Source organism: Tiliqua scincoides, chromosome 1, assembly GCF_035046505.1.
Source record: "Tiliqua scincoides isolate rTilSci1 chromosome 1, rTilSci1.hap2, whole genome shotgun sequence".
NCBI lineage: Eukaryota > Metazoa > Chordata > Lepidosauria > Squamata > Scincidae > Tiliqua > Tiliqua scincoides.
In genome coordinates, this window is record NC_089821.1 from 54,922,739 (window position 1) to 54,932,725 (window position 9,987).

General features: G+C 43.9%; 1 protein-coding gene across 2 annotated transcripts in view; it reads right to left on the reverse strand.

Moving 5' to 3' along the window:
• The window catches only part of KCNQ1 (potassium voltage-gated channel subfamily Q member 1), a 386,395-nt gene extending 382,860 nt beyond the window's left edge, over window positions 1-3,535 (reverse strand). For both annotated transcript variants that reach the window (XM_066609964.1, XM_066609959.1), the window contains exon 1: window positions 3,080-3,535. In XM_066609964.1, the coding sequence (XP_066466061.1) occupies window positions 3,080-3,474 (395 nt within the window). In that variant the 5' untranslated portion in view covers window positions 3,475-3,535. The remainder of the gene's footprint in view (window positions 1-3,079) is intronic.
• Between the last annotated feature and the right edge of the window lie 6,452 nt (window positions 3,536-9,987).

Sequence of the window (9,987 nt, forward strand, 5' to 3'; positions counted from 1 at the left end):
ATTGGATAGGATTGGCCCCTCCACTCTTTGCACATCCACTCCAACCCCCACTCTTCCACTCATCCACTCATCCACTCCAACCCCCTTGTAGATTTCAAAACTTACATTTGCATCTCCAAATCTGTATTAAAAACCCTGGGGAGGGAGGGGGGAGAAGAATGGTCAGAAGGAAAATTTGTGCTGAAAGTTACGGGTAGTTGTTAAAAGTACTTCTCCCTGCCACTCCTCGATTTCAAACCCACTTTCCAAAAACTGCTTTGGTCTTGGAAAAACAATGATCAATTTTTTGTTACACAGGTTTGCATACAACATATAGTTTGGCCCTAGCTCTGAATAATGAATCAACAGGTGCTGACAGATGGCTGGTTTAAAGTACTCTCTCAAGAACAGCAATTTATAGTACTGTAGCCAGCATATGAAGTTCGCAGCACACAATGCTTTGCTAAGCACATTATGAATGAATGGAGCGCATGCACATGTGTGTGCACACACAGAGGAGTTAAGCACAGCTCAGCAAACAGATCCAGAGTGTACTGACATACACCTTTATAGCAGAGAGAAACCCAGTGCAGTGCTCCTCACCACAGACAACAGGTGAGCATCTATAAGGGCACAGTTCTGGTAACAGATCTGCATTTGCCATTCCCTGGATCTCGGTGTCATGTGCCAGCATAGTAGAAATGATTCATTTGTACATGCACTCATCTAAATAGAAGCTTGGGAGTACCACACATACCTTTCCCCCAGAATGCAGACTTCTGCATGGCAAACAAATTTATGATGCTAGATTATAAACTTTTCCGAGTGGTGAAGACCAGAAGTGATTGTGAGAAGCTCCAGAAGGATCCCTCCAGACTGACAGAATGGGCAACAAAATGGCAGATGCGCTTCAATGTCAGTAAGTGTAAAGTCATGCACATTGGGGCAAAAAATCAAAACTTCACATATAGGCTGATGGGTTCTGAGCTGTCTGTGACAGATCAGGAGAGAGATCTTGGGGTGGTGGTGGACAGGTCGATGAAAGTGTCGACCCAATGTGCGGCGGCAGTGAAGAAGGCCAATTCTATGCTTGGGATCATTAGGAAAGGTATTGAGAACAAAACGGCTAATATTATAATGCCATTGTACAAATCGATGGTAAGGCCACACCTGGAGTATTGTGTCCAGTTCTGGTCGCTGCATCTCAAAAAAGACATAGTGAAAATGGAAAAGGTGCAAAAGAGAGCGACTAAGATGATTATGGGGCTGGGGCACCTTCCTTACGAGGAAAGGCTACAGCTTTTGGACCTCTTCAGCCTAGAAAAGAGACGTCTGAGGGGGGACATGGTTGAGACATACAAAATTATGCAGGGGATGGACAGAGTGGATAGGGAGATGCTCTTTACACTCTCACATAACACCAGAACCAGGGGACATCCACTAAAATTGAGTGTTGTGAGAGTTAGAACAGACAAAAGAAAATATTTCTTTACTCAGCGTGTGGTTGTTCTGTGGAACTCTTTGCCACAGGATGTGGTGATGGCGACTGGCCTGGATGCCTTTAAAAGGGGATTGGACAAGTTTCTGGAGGAAATATCCATTACGGGGTACAAGCCATGATGTGTATGCGCAACCTCCTGATTTTAGAAATGGGTTATGTCAGAATGCCAGATGCAAGGGAGGGCACCAGGATGAGGTCTCTTGTTATCTGGTGTGCTCCTTGGGGCATTTGGTGGGCCACTGTGAGATACAGGAAGCTGGACTAGATGGGCCTATGGCCTGATCCAGTGGGGCTGTTCTTGTGTTCTTATGTAAAATGTTGCACAGACACACGAAGTACATGGCAGTCCTGTACTATCTTAATGAGCATGTAGTTTTGAGGTAGACATTTTTTTAAGGGCCCCCAAAGTATGCATGATTGCTAGTGCCAAGTTGCGAAGAGCCCTGGCTGGGGCAAAACACTGCACTGTGCCCTTCATATCATCACCTTGCTAGGATGCTGGATGCTGCACTGCTGTGGGTATAGAGGGTCAGAGATCTGCAGATGTGGGCAGGGGCCCTCAGCCAGTGCCCCATTTAGTCAGATGGCACCCTGGCTATAGGATACACAGGAAGCCCTTTTAAAATTATTATTATTAATTTTAAGAAGGTACAGTCTTATTCCTCGACAAGAATGCCACTGAAGTCAGGCCAGAATCCTAAGCATACTTAACTATGTGTAAATTCCCACTGAACTGAGTGAAACTCCGTTCTGGGGAAGCCTGCATTGGAGGAGTCTGTCAAGTGTGGGGGTGGGGAGGTAGGTTGGACGCAGCATCCTTCAGCATCTCTGCACCTCTGAGTTGCCTTCTCCCGCAATTTACCTTCCATCCCCCCCCAGGCAACATCCCTTGCCCCCCTCCTGGGACGTGCGGTGGGTGGAGAGGCAGGTGAAGCACAGCCTCCCCACCAGAGTCCTTCCAAAAGCACCACTGCCATGTGAGGGTGGGTGGGGAGGCAGGTACTTCTCGCTGAGGTCCACCTACCTATGCGGGTAGGTGGGAAGGCAGGTGAGGCAGACCCCTCCATGGGAGGGACGCACATGGGTTGTGGGTGCTTGGGTGCTTCCCGGGGGCGGGGTGCTTTTCGAAGGACTGCGGTGGGGCGGCTCTGCCTCACCTGCCTCCCCATCCACCGTCCCGCGGCAGTGGCGCTTTTGGAAGGAGTCCAGTGGGGAGGTTCTGCCTCAACTGCCTCCTCACGCGCTCTGCGGGTCCCTGCGCCTCCTCCTCCTCCTTTCCCATCCCCGCGGGGCCACCCCGCCGCCTGCCCCGACCGGCGACGCCCCCGCCATCTGCGAAGAGTGGCGGGGGAGGAGTCTTTTCAAACAGCAGACGCGGGGGTGGCCGGCTGGGGCAGGCGGCGCTGCGCGCAGGACGGCTGCAACTGCAGGGAGCGGGGGCGGCGCAGGACCTTGGGGGTCCCGGCAGCAGCTGCGCTGTCCTGGAGCCAGCCAGCCAGCCTCCCCTACACCCAGGGACTGCCAGCCAGCCAGCCGTGCCTCCGGGGGACCCCAGAGGCAGCAGGAAGGCGGCCAGGACGAGAGCCAAGTTTCACTCACACGGTGAAGTGGTAGACGAAGCACTTCCAGCCGGTGGGTCTCTCCAAGAAGTTGTAGACCCTGCCCTGGATGTGGCTGCGGCTGAGCAGGGGCTTGCGCACGCTGTAGATGGAGACGCGCGGGTCCAGGCTGACGGGCGGGCGCGGGTAGTCGGCGTTCACCGCCACCGTCGGCGCGGCCGCCTCCTCCGCCACCCCGCACAGAGACAGGGGCGCGCTGCTGCCCTGCGCTGCGGCGGGCGCGGAGAGCGAGAAGGGCGCGTAGCGCGCGTGGGGGGCGTCCTCGGCCAGCTCCAGGCTGGGGGGCTTCATGCTCCCTTTCCTGCCCACGGCGGGCAGGCGCCCCAGGCTCCAGGGCTTCCTCTCCGCCTTGGGAGAGGCGGGCGAGGACGACATGAGCGCAGGCAGGCCGAGCGCCACCGGGCCAGGCGGGGGATGCTGCGCGCCGCCAGCAGGCTGGAGGCGAAGGCAGGCAAGACTGGAGAGTCTCACACACACCCGCTCGCTGAAGTCCCGAGAGGAGTCCTTGGCCCTGCCCACCGGGGGAGGTTCCAGCTCTCCGCCTCGGTGCCCGTCGCCACCCAAGGAGCTGCTGCTGCTGCTGCCCGGCAGGCTCCGCTCGGGTGAAGGCTGCCACAGCTGGGCAACGAGGAGCGCTCCTTGGAGTGCAGGTGCAGACCTGCTCCCGAGTCCAGCATCCGCTGGACAGAAGTGGCCCACAGCCCCATCCTATGCGTGCCTACTCAGAAGTAAGTCCCATTCAGTTCAATGGGGCTGACTCCCAGGAAAGCATGCATAGGATCGCAGCCCCAGACAGGATTCCTTCCGCAAGCCCAATCCTGTGCATGTCTACTCAGAAGTAAGTCTCACCGAGGTCAGTGGGACTTACTCCCAGGTCAGTGTTGCATAGGATTGCAGCTTGAGAGCCCAATCCTATGCATGTCTTCTCAGAAGTAAGCCCTAGTATAGTCAATGGAGCTTACTCTCCTTTAAGCATTGCAGCCTAAACCAACACCAGCTTTGTCCTTATTTCTTTAATTGCATTTTCTTCTCACAACAACAACAGTATTTATATACTACTTTTCAACAAAAAGTTCACAAAGCGATTTACAGAGAAAATCAAATAACTAATGGCTCCCTCTCCCAAAAGGGCTCACAATCTAAAAAGATGCAACACCAGCAGACAGCCACTAGAAAAGACACTGCTGGGGTGAGGTGGACCAGTTACTCCCCCCTCCCCCACTAAATAAAAGAGGAGCACCCATTTGAAAAAGCACCTCTTAACCAGTTAGTAGGGGTTAGACAACCCCATGAGGTGCCTTTGGCTTGGCCGAGAGAGGTTGTGAAGCCATCCAGGGCAGTGATTCCCACATGTTTAACACCAGGACCCACTTTTTAGAATGAGAATCTGTCAGGACTCACCGAAAGTGATGTCATGACTGGAAGTGACATCATCAAGCAGGAAAATTTTTAGCAATCCTAGGCTGCAATCCTGCCCACACTTACCCAGGAGTAAGTCCCATTGTTCAAAGCATATACATAGTAGCCTGTGAAAAGTACAGAACGGAAACATTTCCCCCAGTGAAGTCACAAACCATGGGAGCATCAAGTCTAATATATTAAAAATAAAATATTGAAATGAATGGGGACCCACCTGAAATTGTCTCGCGACCCACCTAGTGGGTCCTGACACACAGCTGGAGAAACACTGATCTAGGGAGTTTTGTTTGTCAGATGGAAGGGGTTTGAACCCGATTTTTCCACTGGCAAGCTGCATGTTATATTACATCCTAAGATGCAAGAAGCCTGACAAAAGAGTGATATCCTCAGCTTCTCCCCCTGAGAGTCACTGGGAATGGACCTCAAGCATTGGAGCCAGTATAAGATGGAGGCTAAGCAACTGAGCTGTGAAAGAGGAAGTCCCCACTGATTGATGCTCACCTCTACCACAAATTGTTTCAGTGTCTGGCAGGTTCATGGGGTGGGTGGAAGGCAGGTGAGGCAGAGCCTCCCCACCAGAGTCCTTCGAAAAGCACCACTGCATGTGAGGCGTGCAAGCTCCGCATGTGGATTGTGAGTGCTTGCACACCTCACATGCAGTGGTGCTTTTTGAAGGACTCCAGTGAGGAGGCTCTGCCTCATCTGCCTCCTCACCCGCCGCATGTCCCTGGTGTCTGTGGACCAGTTATGCAGCCTCAGGTCCCCCCATACAATACGCAAAACTTGGCTATCTTCTCTCTTTCCAAACAGATGTAAAGAATAAGATTACTGAGACAATCGGCATAAAGTACTTTGTACACTCTAAAGCACTATAAACATTCCAATTATTATTACTGTTCTCTGTATACATGGCAGAACCTCTGGCTTTTTGTCTCTAAGCTCTGATGCAGACAACTATCCTGTATGTGGCACTTTCCCATCCACCCCCATCTAAATTGTCTATCATGACAAGAACCTGCTTTTCTTGCACAGTCCCTGCTTTCTCCACATTGAGTCGGCTCCTGGTGGCACACAAAGCTGTAGCTTCCTGCCAAGAGAAGAAAGCTGAAACAATCCATTCACCCTGAGCAGGGAGCTGGCTGGGGTCGAGAAAAAAAGCAGCTGCCCTGAATGGTCAGTCACATGCATCATTCCAAAGGAGCTGATGTGTGTATGTGTGTGTGTATGAGTGAGAGAAAGAGTTCACTAAGCAGGGATGTCAGAAATGCATTAGTGAGGTACCAATATCCCTGTAAAAGGTCCTGCCGATGTATGGGAAAACATCATGTCATTGTCATCCATAACCTTTTGAATTAAAATGGAAGTGCTTGTTCATAAATTGAACTGCAGTCGGGTGCCTACTTAGCAGATTTGCTCACAGGGAAGTCCCGTTCCTGAAAATATCACTTGACATGGCAGGTTGAGGCACTAGCAAATTCCTCCTATGCTGCTGTTGGCAATCCATGGGCTTCAAGTATGCAAAAAGCAGCAGAGGCAATCCATGGGCTTCAAGTATGCAAAAAGCAGCAGAGGAATGTGCAGGGACAAGGAGAGGCAAAAGAAGAGAAGTAGATATGCAACATAGCATGCTGGTGCAAAATACAGCCTTGGTTGTGGGTGTTACTGCAGGGGCACCATTATAGAAAAACAACAACATAGGAAGAAGGGACCCATAAAAACTGTTGATTCCTGATTTATACAGTATGTGGCAATTTGGCAGCTGCTTTATAAGTTACAGAAGCATAATTCACACACCACCACTGCCACAAGTTATGGGAGATTCATTTTTGCACCCATTTTGCAGCTCAGTAATTGCCATCTGTAGCTGATGGTTGCAATTTTTGTTTAGGATAGATATCTGCATAGTGGCATTTGTGATGCTAGTTGCAGGTGCCCATAGTAATAGCAGTTGCTTTTCTGTTCTTCAAGCTTGATGTGTCCTAACAAAGGCATACAAGCCCTTTCCATTTAACTCTTCCAAATTAACCTCTGTAGTCAGAAGCCTTTTCTGTGAGTTTGTAAACAAAGCCTCAGTGTAATTTCTCTGCAGTATATCAGGAAATAATTGGTAGTTTGCCTTGAAAATCCGGAAGACAAAGGCAGGATTTATAGTCTCATCTGATCTCATCCTGTTGCATACACATTATACTGCAAATAATTTTGGTGTTATCAGGGCTGCTGAGAACTGGCATTAGGCCTGGGAGGAGATGCCTGATTGGGGCCTCCCCTTCCTAAATTTTCTACAAACCAGATTTTACTACATTTTGGGCACAATCTTAACCAGGTCTACTCAGAAGTTGTCCTATTTTGTTTAATGGGACTTACTCTCAGGAAAGTGTGGTTAGGATTGCAGCCTTTATTAAATAAGTTTTTTTTTTTAATTAAGTATTTTTATTTATTTATTACAGATACAGGTAAGGAAAATGGGTTATATTTGGGGCTGGTACTACACAGGTTACACATGAGGGTATTGGCCCTAGATTATAACATGCATTATTCAAAAAAAAAAAGCAATCAAAAAACACAATAATCATCAATACAAAAGCTATCATATTAATCAGTATAAAAATTTAGATTTATCTAAACACTCAATATTGTTTAACTAAAATTATCTATCCAGTCATAAAAAGGTTTCCAATATTTTCTTACTCTACCTAAATCTCTCTCATTCTTTCTGTTAAAACTTCCATTTCTGCTATTTCATAAATTTTGTCTATTAAATTTTCTCTAGTTGGCATGTCTGCAGATTTCCATTTTTGCGCCAACAATATTCTTGCCGCTGTAGCAATATGTACAGTAAGGTATTTCTTACATTGGTCTTTAATTTCTGATGTCACATTTAGGAGGAATATTTCTGGTTTGAATGGAAATACACAATTCAATATCTCTTGCAATAATGTATGTATCATTTTCCAGTATTTCTTTGCTTTTTCACATGTCCACCACATATGATAAAAGGTTCCTTCAACCTCTTTACATTTCCAACACTTATTTGAGGACACAGAATACATTTTTGCTAATTTCTCTGGAGTTAAATACCATCTATAAAACATTTTATATAAATTCTCTTTAACAGACACTGCTTTAGTTATCTTAATATTTATATTCCAAATTTGTTTCCAGTCATCCATTGATATATTATATTCAAAATTTTTTGCCCAGCACACCATTGCATCTTTAACAGTCTCGTCCTCCATTCTTATCTCAAGGAGAAAATTGTACATTTTTTTTATATACTTCCCCTCATCAATCAAAAATATTTTATCAAAACTTATATCTTCTTCATAAAAACCTATTTTTTGGTCTTCTTGTAATCTTGTTCTTATTTGCATTTTGTTCCACCAGTCCAATTTTATTCCTTTCTCTTCTAACTCAGGCTTACTTAGGATCTCTCCTTTAATATTCAGCAGATCGCTGTATGATTTATTTTGGTCTTTTTTAATCCAGTTCCGATTAGTTGCTATTTCAAGCAGTTTTATCCATCTGGGTAATTTAGAGTATATCTTGCATTTTATCTGTTCCCATATCCAAATTAAAGATCTTCTTAAAATGTGTTGTCTAAAATATCCATGCTGTTTGACTTTATCATAAAACAGGAATGCATGCCAGCCTATTTGTAGATCATGTGCTTCTAATATTAAAATTTTGGAATTTGGTATGAGTTCCCAATCTTTTATCCAGTTTAAGGCTGCTGCTTGATAAGATAATTCCCAGTCTGGTAATCCAAATCCTGCTCTTTTTTTATCCCCTTGAAGTAATTTCAGTCTAATTCTCGGTTTTTTACCTTGCCAGACAAATTTTGTAGTAATTTTATTCATTTTTTCAAAATAATTTCTCTTCAAAATAATTGGAATAGTCTGGAATAAAAACATTAATTTTGGTAATATTTTCATTTTCAATAGAGCTATTCTTCCCATTAGGGATAGTTGCAATTTACTATATTTCTCCAAATCTTTTTTTTATTTCTTTCATTATTTTAATATAGTTGTCTTCCATTAATGTACTTGTCTTTTTGGTAATTATAATTCCTAGATATTTTACTGTGTTATTTGTAGTCCAAATACTTTTAATCATTCTATATCATTATCTTTTATAATTTTAAGTATCATTTTGGTCTTCTGGTAATTTATTTTTAGACCTGCCACTTCCCCATATTCTTTTAAGTCTTCTATCAAAAATTCTTCCAAGATAAATAAAAAGTGGATCTTCCAAGATAAATACCAAATCTTCTACAAACGCTTGTAATTTGTATTCTTCACTGTTAATTGTGAGCAGTTTCATCCTGACATCTTCTCTTATTACATTATTCAATATTTCTAGTGTCAAAATAAACAACAATGGTGAAAGTGGACAACCTTGTCTTACTGCTTGTAGAATGTTAATCTCTCTCGTCAATTCTCCATTTACTCTTATCTTTGCTTTTTGATCCAATTATATACCTTGCATCATCTTAGTAAATTTTGGACCAAAATGTAATTCTTGAAGTCAGTTAATCATAAAGTCCCAGTGTAAATTGTCAAAGGCTTTCTGGGCGTCTAAAAACACTAGGGCTAATTTCTTATCTGGTTGCGCTTCAAAAAATTCCAATATATTTATTATAGTTCTCACACTGTTTTTCAATTGTCTTTTTGGTAAAAAACCAGTTTGATCTTCTTTAATTATTTGATTTAATATATTTTTTAATCTTGTAGCTAAAATTGAAGCAAAAATTTTATAGTCTGTATTTAAAAGCGAAATGGGTCTATAGTTTTTAATTTCTGTTTCATCCGTGTCTGATTTATGTATCAAAGTAATTGTTCCTTCCTTCCATGAGTTCGGTATTTCTCCAGTCCCCCATATGTCATCAATCACCTTTTTGAATGGCAACAACAATACTTCTTCAAATTTCTTATAATATTCGGCTGGTAATCCATCAGGGCCTGGCATTTTTTGGAGTTTTTGCCTTTTGATCGCTTATGTTATTTCATTTATAGTAATTGTATTTTCCAATAGATTCTTTTGATCAGCTGAAATTTTAATGCTGTTATTTTTTTTTAGATATTCTATTTGTTTCTGGTGTTCTATATTTTTTGTCCCATATAATAGCTGATAAAATTGTTCAATAATTGTTTTCTTTACTTATAATTTAGTTTTCTCTTTTCCAGTCAAATCTTTCAATGTCTTAATATAGTTTTTTTGTCTTTCTTTTTTTCAGCTTATAAGCTAACCATCTTCCCAGTTTGTTTGCATTTTCAAAAAAAATTTGTTTTGCCATTTTCAATTTCTTCTCCATCTCCTGCGTTTGCATTATTTTAGTTTCATGTTGTATCTTCTTAATCTTTTGTTGCATTCTTTGATTTGTAGGTTCTTTCTGTAATTCTATTTCACCTTTCTCTAATCTTTGTATGAGAACTTTAGTTTTCTTCTCTTGTACAATCCTTTGTTTTGCTG